Source organism: Xiphophorus hellerii, chromosome 23 (assembly GCF_003331165.1).
Source record: "Xiphophorus hellerii strain 12219 chromosome 23, Xiphophorus_hellerii-4.1, whole genome shotgun sequence".
Classification (NCBI taxonomy): Eukaryota; Metazoa; Chordata; class Actinopteri; order Cyprinodontiformes; family Poeciliidae; genus Xiphophorus; species Xiphophorus hellerii.
The window spans coordinates 9390726-9404515 of NC_045694.1; the positions used below are offsets into that span (position 1 = coordinate 9390726).

At 38.8% G+C, this 13790-nt stretch overlaps 1 protein-coding gene across 2 annotated transcripts in view; it reads right to left on the reverse strand.

Annotated features, from left to right (window-relative positions):
* Nucleotides 1-10102, reverse strand: part of tnmd (tenomodulin) — an 85247-nt gene extending 75145 nt beyond the window's left edge. The window contains exons 1-2 of one of the 2 annotated variants that reach the window (XM_032554856.1): nucleotides 9914-10102; nucleotides 4674-4808 (exon numbers count right to left, since the gene is read on the reverse strand). In XM_032554856.1, the coding sequence (XP_032410747.1) occupies nucleotides 4674-4808; nucleotides 9914-9961 (183 nt within the window). In that variant the 5' untranslated portion in view covers nucleotides 9962-10102. The remainder of the gene's footprint in view (nucleotides 1-4673; nucleotides 4809-9913) is intronic. The other variant, XM_032554857.1, reaches the window with a different exon arrangement.
* Nucleotides 10103-13790: the final 3688 nt, after the last annotated feature.

Here is a 13790-nt window from a genome sequence, read left to right on the forward strand (position 1 = left end):
TTAAAGTGAGACTTTCTATTGCTACAGCAAATATACAGAATATGTTTTTATTGAATAATAACATTCCTCAGCAAGGCAGACAGCTATATTTGTTTGTAAACACAGCACAATTTGACTGCAGAAAGAGCCGGAGAGGCCACTGGTTGCCATGGTTACCCGCATTAATCTAGCCGTTTTAACGTTAGCTAGCATGTTGTCAGTCAGCGTGCTACAACTGTTTAACGCAGCGTGATCAAATAAATTATTCTACCAAATATGGTAATAAAATCAGTGACTGAGATGCGTCTTAATGACCTATAATCATTAAATGTGTGAATCGATAAATGATGAGAGAAAATGTTGTCTATTACTAACTATATTAAATTTGAACACGTTTTTTTTTTTTTTTTTTCAAGGGAATTCAGATTTAGCGTGTAAAGAACAAATAAAATTAAATAATTTCCTCCCAGTTTGGTCACAGTTAGAGGGGAAATGAAATAAACTATAAGCCTTCAGAAATGAAAAATGCGGCGGATTAAAGGGGAGGCGTTGTGAGGTACAGAAATATGTCCTAAAATAAAACCTCTGATAACTGCTGCAGATGCTGCAAAGCTTCGTGCGGGAGTTGCGCCGTGTATAGAGGTGCTTTGCGCTGGCTGTGAGTTGGAAATTATTTCATAGCCTAAGTGTAAATAGTTAGAATGACGTATTCTTACCTGCGTTCTGAAGACGACATGCGCAGTAGAGCGGCTGTTGGCGCAACGTGACGTCGACTGATAATCCATATTGACACAGAAATATTCATGATTGTCGGGTCTATTATTAACAATATCAACACGCTATATAAACTTTATTCTAACTTTACCTGGAGTGTTGTTTTTAAAGATCCATGCATGTTTGAGAAATCGTTGATACACGCGCCACCTATTTACCAAAAATAGGTTCTTAAAGAGACAGAGACCCAATTTCAAGAGATCAGCTATGGCTATAGTGTGAAGTAAATTTTCTTTTAGGTTATTTTTGAGATAGATATAGGATTTTCATAACAACTGAAATTCAAAAATACTTTATTAATCCCAAAGTGAAAATAAATAAATACATTGAAGGTAAAATAGTTACTTCATTTTGCTAAAAAATGGTACAGAATCAAGCCCCATTTGTTCTTTTTAATCATCCACATAGTCATCTTTCAGACTTGGTTTAATCTCATATGATCGCAGCTATCCTTTTATGATGAGTGTCACAATGTTTTAAGGGAATCCTCAGTGGAGGTTCAGCTACTTGGAGCATTCACTATTATATACAGTATGTCTGTATATCTATATCTATATCTATATATATATATGATCTTTATAATGGGAAAACCTAAAGACATCCTAATTTCAGTTTGTTTCCTAGCAGCAAAGAGATGAAGTAGAAAAAAAGAAACTACCTCTGGGAGCCATGGCAACAAACAGCATGTCTACATCTCTGAACATGATTGAGAATGCAGATATAAGCTCTTTATTTATGTTAAGTTCAGGTTATCAGCGTCTCTCTGGTTTAAAACACACACCTTCTCCAAGCAGCTTTGAATGACACACTGGCCTAATTCCTTACATGTAAAGATGCAGCTCAGGATTAGCTACTGAATCAATAAATGCTGTATAGGTGCTGGCTGCCAAAACTGAGCAAGCGAACCATCAATCAGCTGTAGCAATACATCTGTTAACCTTCAGGATGGCTGTGTTACGTTCAACATATCAAATGCTCTGAAAAACGTTTGTTTTCTGTCATGCCAAAATGTTTTAGACCATTAAACAAGTTTTGCCAGACAAAGCTAACCTATAGACATGTTTAGATGATGGTTTCCACACCAACCAGGTGAAAAACTAAATCCCCTAACGCTGCGTTAAATTTGATTAACTATATTTTTTAAATCACTTTGACAAGCCAAACGTTGCCTGATTACTTATTGGACCTGTAGGCAACAATATGTCAAAAACCAACATGTTATGCAACGTACAAATGTACATTCAAGAACAGATGAGAAACATTGTTATCAGAACCAATTAGTCTGGAAAGGGTGTCAAAACATTTCTAATGCTTTAGGACTCCAGAGAACCACAGTAAGATCCAATACATTGTAAAACATTTGAAGGTAGTTTAACTTGAAAATGAAAGTTCACCTGCTTCCTTGAAAAAGCAACTTAAGTCAACAATAAAATTGTTTTGGTTTTAACTCAGACAGTTAATGAAAGTTGTTAAAGTACATGAAGTTGATATAACAACAAGACAAATTGTCTAAACCAGCGGTTCCCAAAGATTTTCTGGGCCCCCCCATGGATTACAATAAAATCCCCCCCAAAGAAAATCAACTGGCCACACACATCGTTCAACCAGACGTAAACCTGTACGCATATTTTGTTTTCAAACTCCACTGAGGTTTATTTCACACTTCAGATTGCAACAAAACACACTACAAACCATCTTTACTTTTGTGTAACTGATTTTTTTTCTTTCATTCATTCATACCGCTTCGCGCGGCCCCCCTGCAATGGCACTGCGACCACCATAGGGGGCGCGCCTCACACCGTGGGAACCACTGTTCTAAACATATTCACAATATACAAGAAGAAACTGACCTCGCCCAGTGAAAGAGCCAAATTTCTCTATTATTTTTACTCACATTATCAAATTAAAATAACTACTTATTTTACTTTAGAATAATTTAAATTCTTGTTTCAAATTGCATGAACAAAATTTCTGATCTGATAATAAATTTTATTAAACATCACAATGAATTTTGCTCAAAAACATTTAGTCTGACCAAGACATTAAAATAAACATTTTCCCTAATAAAACACAAGAGTCAGATCAATGTAACACATGAAACATGCCGCTAAGCATTCTGGGAAATAGTTCCCACTCCTGTCTTTTTCTTCTTTCAGTTTTTTAAAGTGCTAACTTAAAAACTCTAGTTTATTCAACTCTTTAAGGTTTGATAAAATGAATAAACTAATATGAGTTTATCTTTCACAAACTCACACATTTAGATTCAAAATCTAAAACTGGCTAATTTTATTTGACTTACAGAGTAGAAGATGTAGATACAACGACATGCGGTTCAAATGTTTTTGAACAAATGGAGAAAACAAAAACTGCGTTTCCATTACAAATGTGCTCAAAATAAATTGGTGTCATTTTCACCAAAGGTGGCGCAACCAGTTATTATAAAGCTTTTTAATGTAGGGGCAGGTGATTTTGGACAGCTTTTTTCCTTGTTTACTGAAATCATCACATAAAAAAGTATATATTTTTAATATACCAAGGTTATTTTTCATGTTAAAATTTGTTTTGAATTCAAGTGTGACCAAAAAAAGCCACAGAAATCTGTAATATCGTTTCATAGCACTGTACCTCAGTTTTCCCATGTTTCATGAAGTTTCCATCTGACAAACAGGTGATTTTTTTCATTATTTTTTTGAGTGGATCCATCTTACTCTCTGATGCAGAGACCAGACAATAAGCCTTCCCCTCAAGGCCCCATTAAAGCAAAACCCAGGGTCTGCAGGTTTGATATTCATCGCCCGGGCAACCTCTGCCATCAACACATTTTGAGCCACGTGAGAATGATCACAGCTTATTAAAGTGGAAATAATGACTGCTCTGCCTCCGGCATGAAATATTTAACAAGGACAAAGGAGATGGCTCAAAGGTGATTCATATCTGTGTTGAAAGGAGGGCACGCAGACAACGCCGTCCTTACAGGAAGTGCATGTGACCCTTTGCTAACCTGAACTGAGGCGGCGCTCTCTGCAGCTGAATCTTTTGCCTAACAGACGAATAAGGCGGCGGAGGTTGTTGTGATTTAATGTTTATTAGCCATAACAATGATATTGGCATTAAAACAAGCAACGTCAAGGACAACACACGCCCTTCTTCTCATCTCTTGACATTTACTGTGCACACAAAGCAGCCACATAAATTCAGCTCTAAAATGTCTGTGTTTCGTTTTTAGCCGTCATATCAGTTTAATCATTTCTCTTTCTAACCCAGCTCAGAACCTACACCACATCCAATTCCTGGATGTTAGATTATTGATGTATCCTCCTTCCAACTTGGATAAATTAGCTCTTTTGGCCTCTTGGGAAAAGTCTGGGGGAAAAGGAGGAGAGCGAAAAATGTTCTCCATCAAGCACGATTGAATTGGATTTCACAAGATGAATTGCCTGGACAAGAGTTTATCCCAATTACATTGCCAAGAGGCTCCAGTCCTTCTGTGGCCACTTTGTTCAACAGCAATTAGGGCCAGCTTTTAGTTACCAGGATCCTCCATTGTGAAAAGATGTTTACAATCCAAGCAGAAAGTAGATAAATGCATCAGTCCAACATTCTGAAGAAGTTAAAAGTGGTTTGTGGTCTGAGCCAAGAACTCACAAAAATTACAGATGTGACAGCCAAAACACGAGGAGGAAAACACAGCTGGTACCCGAAGCTCACACATCTTTTAGTCTACAGGAGCACAACATGCAGAGACCACCCCCGGTTGCTTGTGCGGCCGTCCGCTTTCCTCTCTTACTTATTTCGTTGTCTTTGATGAGAGCTGCATGATTTGCAGATGTGGAAACTCAGGTTGTGTTTCATCCATCATGAATCCCACATTTACCTCAGATCCAGTAGCAATAAGGCTCAGTTATATTTCTCAGTCTTACCTTTCCCAAGCTGGGGCCCCACAGATACATCAGACTGAAGATGCAGACGGCCAGAACCAGAAACACCACAGCCAGCACCAGAGCCACCCAGTGGTAGTTGTGAAATCTGGTCTTCCTCTGTTTTTCTGCCTCCACCTGCAAACAGCAGCGGCTTGTAAATTGTTTATACAACCACAATGTTCCAAAATTTTTTTTTAAATAATCAAAACTTTCATATATTTAAAGGGGAACTATTATTCAAAACTCATATGTTATACATTTTTATTTTATACTTCCATTTGGGTCTCAACTGCTCATAAAAAACAACTCAAGCACTTAAAAACAAACGAGCTGTTTCAAAAACCTACCGATTTTTAAGTCACATTCAACAGGCACTGTGTCGTTACCTAGCAAACCCTGACGAGCCCAGCCTGTCACCTAGCAACCCAAGTGGAGCTCCAGAACATTTAGTCAGCTGGTTTAAAAAAGAAATACGTATGTTTTTTTGTGTCTGGAAAAAGATAATTTTCAAAAATTTCGGAATTGTAACTTCACAAATCAGCAGACACTGCCCCTCACCTAGCAACCCCAGTCTGTTACCTAGCAACCCACGCAGAGCTCCAGAACATTTAGTCAGCTGGTTTAACTGCTGTATGCGCTGTACAATGGCTGCTGAAAAAGACCAGTGTTTTGTTGTTGACTTACCATCCAGAAACCCCTTACTGCATTGTTGTTGGTTGTGTAGGAGGCACTACTTATGATTTTCAAAGATGTAATTACGTGTCTGTTTTCAGTCATTTTCACTTGTGAGTGTAAATGTTGAGCTGGGGGCGTGGCCAGCAGCATCTTATTTGGATTTAAAGTGACAGAGGCCCTAAAACATCTCATAGGAAACAGACAAAACTGATCAGACTAAAATCTTATTAGTAAAGAATGATATTGCACAAAAACGTAAAATGAAAATGTTTTGTATAGCCTGTTGATCTATCCTAAGCTGTTGAAGAAAGCATAATTTATCACCCTTAAACAAATACTTTTGTAGAGATTTTTAATGGAAATGTAGACCAACTAAAACATATGTTAGTGTAGTGTAAAGTATATAACCAATATATTCGCTTGAATTACAGAATTAATACAGCAATGATTTAGACAGTGTGACCAGGCAATAAGACATGTTGGTACCGTATTTTCCGGACTACAGAGCGCTCCTCACTATAAGCCGCAACTACAAAGTTTTAAAATAAACTGGAAACATACATATATAAGCCGCACCGGGCTATAAGCCTCTGGTATCTCCACTGCTCTCGGTTTTTCACAATAAATCTGCTATTAAGAACGCAGCGGAGGACTGTGTCCTGCATCTCCAACGCCGAACCATGGATTCATTCACGCTGAGCTTACGTGCAGCAGCTATCAATCTGCACTGCCAGATCGATAGTCTTCAACTTAAAAGCTACATCATATGAACTTCTTCGTGTGAGTTTGAAAACATTTCTCCGTCGTGCCTGCTGCTAACATGTTCTTGTTCCATATGAAAAGCAGCACTTTCTTCTTTGATTTCCAATTTTGACTTCCAATGATTCACTTCCTGCCAGTGATTCACCCTGATTTTTTCTGTGGATTTTTCTTCACCCTGGTGGTTGAAGAAAAATCCACAGAAAAGCCGCACCGGGCTAAAAGCCGCATGGTTCAAAGCGTTGGGAAATACGGTAAATAAAATCAGCATGTCTGCAAATCAGCACCTTGACGCAAGCAGAAGTGAAGGCATCACATTTCAGTGTTTGGTCGATGTGTGTCGGGTTGTAGTCCGTAGGCCTTCACTCTCTAAACATCATGAATGCCTGTAAGGCCAGAGAGCTCTGGTTGGTTTTGTCTCGTCTGGCTGAAGGACATGCCTCCAGGACAGACTGTCCTTAGCATACTTTACAGTCTGTCTAATCTGAAGTGGAGTTTTTCTCCGGCTGTAATCTTGCATCACCTTCCTGTGCAGAGCTCTTGTGATTGAGATAAAAAATTCCTGGCCTGATGGGGGATAAAAATACAGTCTCCAGTTTATCTGACTGTTTCTATTTAGGGTTGCGTTTGATTTTAAACACATAATTTTTTTTTTATCATGCATGTGCTCCTTATATTTGTCATTTTATGCTTCAATCCTACCTTCACTTTAACCCAGTTTTGTGTCAGAATTGAAAAGCTGGCTCTTTCTGCACCTTCAACCCCCTTTTTTGTTTTTACTTCCTATTGTGACAAAAGCAGCAAAAATGAACCTTTTGTGCATTTGTTGAAGCATTGCCCTCACCAGACTGTTCCAGCTGAAACCTGAGACCTGAAAATAACCAGAATATTACTCCAACTTCAGTCTGTGAAAACATGTTGCAAAATCTTATTTTACACGGACACCTCTGCATTTCATTTGTAGGTTCTGCATGTGGGTCACTCAAAATAAAAAAAAATGTAATGGCTCAGATACTGAGCCAAAGGAAAAAAAAATACAAATCTACTCGTGTCAAAGAAAGGTTACATTTATTAAACTTCCTTTCGGATTAAAACTCTGCCCGCTGCCAACTATTCCCCAAGCTTAAGGACACAAATTAATAAAGACAGACTTTTGTTCCAGAGGAGCTCCAGCGGGGAGAAAATGAAAACTTCTCATTCACAGTGGACCACATCTGAAGGTCTCAGAGGACAACAGAAAAGTAGATACGCAAAAAAAGGGGGCCGAGTTCAATTAGCAAAATTGCTGTTGCTTATCTTTGTGTCTTTTAAAGTGATGATAAAGCAGCTTTGTTTTTTTTTATTGTGGCTGAGCTTGTTACAGTTGTTAAGCATGTTGTAGATTGGCCAGCACATTTACATACTCATGTTTTAATATAATGCAGTGCCTTAAAATTTCTTGCTGCTTTAGCTTCTCACAGTTTGTCACTTCGCCACCACGAACGCATCTTATTGGGGCTTGAAGAAACAGAGCAGCCCACAAAATAAAAAATAAAAAAAAAGATTGCAAAAGATTTTAAGCTCAGATCAGATTGTGTTGTGTATCTCTCAACATCAATGTTTGCCTCATGTTTTTAAGAGGATTTAAGTCTGGGCTTTGACTGGGCCAATCTGGACTGGCTGGAAGGTGAACACAGTGCTTTACGAAGAGGTATCCTTTCAGTATGAGTTGTTTCAGAACCTCTTGTCACTTTAAATCCAAATTAGCCACTGCTGGCCGCACTCAGCATTTACACTCCCATGTAAAAACTGGTGCAAACAGATGCACAATTATCAAAGATACAAACATACAGTACAGACCAAAAGTTTGGACACACTTTCTAATTGAATTCAATGAGAAGGTGTGTCCAAACTTTTGGTCTGTACTGTACATCTTTGAAAAGCAGAAGTAGTGTCTCCTGCACAACCCAAAAGAAAGCAGCAAGAGGTTTCTGGATAGTAAATCAAAAACAATACACAACGTTTTTCCAGCAGCCATTATACAGCACATGCTATGGTAAAACCAGCTGATTAAACGTCCCACAGCTCTGCATAAGTTACTAGGTAACAGCAGCGCTTTGCTGCGGTTGCTAGGTAACGGGCTGGGCTTCATTGGGGTTGCTTGGTAACAGCAGCGCTTTGCTGCGGTTGCTAGGTAACGGGCTGGGCTTCATTGGGGTTGCTTGGTAACAGCAGCGCTTTGCTGCGGTTGCAAGGGGAGGAGCAGTGCCTGCTGATTTGTGGCGTTACATTCTGAAGGTTTTGGAAACGGCTCATTTTCCAGACACCACAAAACGTGAACTAATTGCCAAAAATCATCTAAGTGTTTTTTTTTTTTTTCAGCGCTTGGGCTGTTTTTAGAAACTCAAACAAAAGTACAAAACATGAAAATGTCTCAACATGAACAATAAAATATATCAAGGATTTTGGCTGCAACGTCACAAAATCTGAAAATGTCCAAATGAATGGTTATGTAATCCATAATTTAAAATTCAGATGTGAGGTGGAGTGGCGATTTGCCATATGTGAAGGACAGAGATTACATTATAGAGGGCAGCCTAAAAATGTTGAACTACTGCTTTTCCATTTGATGAAACCAACCTGGACAATTCCTCACTGGACGTATTTAAGACAGCAGCCAGAAATATGAGGCACATCAAAGTATAGTTAATCCTGAGGGAATAATAAAAAACAGACATCTACGGTGGGAGCCAGAAATTCCATACTCTGAATTTCTCAGTGAGCAAAGAGGAAGAACAAAAAAATAAAAATAAATAAAAAGCAGTGGATGAAATTCACTCTCATGTGGCAGGTTGCATAAGCAGTGGAAACTTAACTGGAGGACAAAGCTCTCGCTGGCTGCTCTTTGAATATCAAATGCTCAGAGGGAAAAAGGTGGGATTGAAAGACAGACGGTTGATCGGACAGAAATAAAGACAGGGATGGAGCAGTCTGAGTGCACAGCGCCCGCCAACTAGTGTTTAAAGGTTTAGGAGTTCAGAATCAGCCAGGCAATTCTTCCTGAGCTCTGGGAGGAAAAGTGCCCAGAGCCCTCCTGTTGTTATCAAGCCAAGAAAGAGCACTTTCTTAAGAAAACAACAGAAAAAACCCCACTCGCCTACATAGCCAACAAGCTGAGGCTGTGGTTCACCCCACCAGGCCATGCACATTTTCACATTTAAATTCCTGTGGTAGCTAAAACAGGCCACAGGTGACTTCTTATTTATAACCCTTCATATTCTCGCATTTGTACTTGTGGTGTTGGTGACCTTATCTTAAAGCCACAACGAAACAATTAACTTTTTTATTCACCTATATGTAGGAATAATATTGTACTGATACCTGTTGCTGTGTTCATAGCAAGAAAGAGAAAAAAAATCCCCTTTGAGCTTTCATTTCAAGTAGCAAGAACATCATACAGACCTTAAAATGGTTGGGATTAAACAACAAAAGAGTGGAGATGAAGGTAAAAAACCCTGCAGGATTTACTAGGACAACGTATAATTCTGAGGGAAAAAACTCAAGGGATATTCTGAAAGATATAAAGTCACCAAAAACCAGACTACTGAAATATTTAAGTTGAATCTTACACTCCAGTTTCACTATTTTCTCCTTTTTTTCAAAGAACTTCTTCTGCCACCTGCCACTGCTTTAATGAGCTTTAATATTTAAAAGCTCATTAACTAAGATTCAATAAAATATACATATAAAACATCCTTTTAAGTTCTCCTTGCAGCTGATTAATTGGCTGCAGTCAAACAAATGGAAAATGAGAAAAATGCACTCACATCTTTCCACAGAAGTTGCTGACTGCTGGATTGACTGCTAGCCTCCATGATGCAAGCCCACAGGAGGAAACTTTCCGATCCTCTTAGCTGAGGAAAATACCAACGCAATGCACGGCAAAGAGTCCTAGCTTCATTCCTCTGCTGTAATTTGGGAGAGCGCTGAAAAGGGAGGAGAGTTTGGGATGGAGTGGAATAACTGTAGGAGTCGTGATACCCATTAAGGCAAAGCAGATGTCCCTCCTGCCGACCTGCTCCCATTTTAAAGGTGGTAAAAACGTTTCAGGCTGAAAAAGTAACCCTCTGTTGAATAAATTACAAACTACAGTTGGATAATAATAATACTACAGTGGATAACCAGCATCCTGATGTCCTGGAAAACACAATGATTGGGCAGAAAATAATAACAGTGGTTCTCCAAAGTATACAAAGAGCCTGGATGCTGTTATGTAAATAAAAGAGACCATGATAAATACTTTTTCTATTAATTCCACCTCTAAACTAAAAAATAAGTGAATATGTTAGAGGTAAACATTTAAAGAATAAAGTGTGACTTGAACCACCTTTTTCAATATTCAGTCTCCAATTACTGAATTTCTTATTCACCCCAAATAAACTTCAGCTGTCTGTAACTTCTTGGTACCACAACTAATTGGACCTTAAACGACAATTCAAGGAAGAAAGCCTTAACAAGTTTTATTGATTATCACAGGGAGTATCTTCTCAAAACAACCAGAGGATTCTCAGTCTAGGAGAGAGATGAAAAGTTTCGGTTTCAGAATGACTTAAATGAAGAAGGCTTTACCTGCTTGAGGTGCACTGAAGAACATCAGACACGATGGAGAGAAAGTTTCAAAGCTCCACGATTATCTTGTGTATTGTATCTTGGTCAAAACAAGTGACTAGTGTAAGAGAGAGAGGTCCTGCACCAAAATGATCCAATAAGGAGAGTCCAACATAAAGATTTGGAGAGGAAAGAGGCAGAGGGAAGGTCAAAAAGCAATTCAGGCCTGACCACAACAACAAAGGCTTAACACTAGGAAATGGGTCGGATGGAAACAGGGAAGATAGGTAGACTGAGGGAAGAGATTAATTAACATGAGGGATGCTGAAGGAGACATAAACAATAAAACATGGAGAAGGCTGATAGTCTGGTAGATTTGGTTTCAGTTGGTGTATTTTGCTTTCCCACTGCACAGTGTCAAACAAACCAAACAATTTCAGCAACCTGCTTACCCCCGTGCCTGTAGTGACGCCTATGTAAGGATATATGCACACCTGCCACTTTTGGTCCGCTTTAAACAGACCTGAATTAGTTTCCCCTGTTGGTCTGGACATTTTGTGGCAGCATGGAACGGCTTAGTCAGAGTTTAAGAAGAAAACAAGATGGAGCATCTGTGGGATCACCTAAAGAGGACTGTGGACAAGAAATATCCTGGTGTGACGCATTTGAAAAACTTTCCAAGTTACAGATTAACCAAGTCAAGATATTAAAAATACATTTCTAAGGCATCCGTGTGTTAATAATTCTTCAAGCAGTTGGATGTTTTCTTATCCATGCTTTTATTTTGAAGTGGGTCTTTATTTTGAGGTCGTTTAATGCAGTTTCTCTTCCTCCTTCACCTTTTCCTCCAGATCTGTTGCTGCAGTCACTGACTATGCGAGTACTGGTGTTAATAGTCATGTGATATTAATGCAGGGGTCGGGAACCTTTTTGACTCAGAGAGCCATGAAGGCAAAATATTTGGAAATTTATTTCAGTGAGAGCCATATAATATATTTTAAGACTGAATGTGAGTATAATAAGCCTCTGAATTTATTCTTTTAAATAATGTTGTCATAATACTCACCATTAATGCGACTTCTGGTGCTGCATGGATTTGCTGACGGCTTTGTAGTCTGGTTGGTACTTGGTAAGGTTAAGCTTCATGCAAGCGTTGAGGCTTTCATCCGTTAAACGTGACCGTAGGTTGGACTTGTTAAGATGTGAGAATGACCGCTCACATGCACACGTAGATCCAAACATGGTGCTGCTCAGTAGCTCTTGGCACGCTTTCTTTCTGCTGTCTCCCGCCGGGTATTTTGACTCAAAGGTAGCATGGCGTGTGTCGAAGTGCCTCTTTACATTCGACCGTTTCATCGACGCAATTTTGTCATTGCAAATTAGACACACCGCAGAACCTGCTCTCTCCACAAAGGCAAATTCTTCGGTCCATTCGTCCTGAAATGTACGATACTCCTGGTCTTTTTTTCTTTTCGCCATCTTCTTCGTCGAAGGGTTAGCTTTGAGCTAATGCCCGAGCAGACTGATTCAAAAGGGGGCATTTACCGGTTTATCCAGCAACAGCCAACGTAGGCTATTATCATCCAATTAAAATAATGGACTGCTCAACATCCACACATTAATAATTAATGTGTGGATGTTGAGTATCCGTTCTGACTGTGTTGTTTTGCTTCTGGTGTATGTTTGTAGCCTTGGAAAAATGCCCGTTTTTACAGTTGGTATGATCGTGATTTAGCATTAAATGTAACCTGTAGCCGTTTACCGTTAGCCGCTAACCGTTAGCAGTTAACCTTTAGCCATTTACCGTTAGCCGCTAACCGTTAGCCTTTATCCTTTAGCCGTTGGCCTGTAGCTGTTAGCTAGATTACTTTCAGATATTCTACATTGTTCAGGTTAAAACAGATAGATAAAGGGGATTATTTTTTATGTATGTTTATTAACGTGTGTTTATTTTTGCCACAATAGTAAATCGAAGCTTTATTTATTGTCCTTATTTCTGTATTTTCAGAAACTGCTGTGTTCTGTGATGAATGCATCGCTTCCTTTCAACTACGGTTCATCAGTATATTATTTATAATACTTATTTAAACTACTGATTACCAGTGTGCTTTCTGACAGAAGTCTTATTGTGTTTAATTAGGAAAAAAATCAGCAACCAACGTCAGAATCCTCTACACCATGTTACCGCATCTTTTTTACATTTTTTCCACTGACGAGCTTCATCTTTGTGAACGATTTTCCAGGTTAAATGTCATATTAAAGGTGGAAACAGTTTTAGGATAATTTGTTCTGGTATATTTTTTATATTGAAAAAGCTGGCATTTTAACAAGGGTCTACACATTTTTACAGTCTTTTTTTATTGATGGGTTTAGGTGAATTGTTGCATTGTGTTTTTTCTGAAGTATCTTCGAGAGTTTAAGCAACTTCTGGCTTTTCTTTTTTTTCTCAGTTAAACCTCTGTAGTTGAGTAAACAAAATTACTAGTAGAAAGGAGCCAACTATATAGCAACAAAGGAATTTGCACTTGGGCACATAAGAAAAAAAAACTAAGAATGAAAGGATTAATTCGAGGACATAGGATTATAAATCGGCTTCAGTGAAGCTTTTATGGCACAATAGAGAAATACTAAATCTATTCATCCATCAGTAAACCCCCCACCCCCAGAAAAACTTGTATCTGTAAAAATGTAATAATAAAAAAAATGGTTCATTTCAAAAACGTAGCATACGATCCTCATTCTCGGTGAGTGCACCAAATTCCATATTGCAAGTCGGCCTGCGACGGTTCTCCGTGTGATGTGATAAAATTAAACCACTCATGCAAGTCTTAACTCATGGGCTGCACGTACATCAGGCGCATGAACTGTAAACTGGTTTTAAAGGTTCGCACTGGAGCGGGATGAATAACACATGCAGCAACTGGAGCTAGTCAAACTTTAACAACCTCAGACCTGTGCAGCGCTCAGATACCAATCTGCCGGCCTGGAGTTATTTTCTCTCAAGCTGCAAGTGGAAATATGAGACTTTGTCACATTATCATTTATTGTTGTTTAGAATTAGAATATTTAGAGTGGATGAACTAGAATGCCCATGGA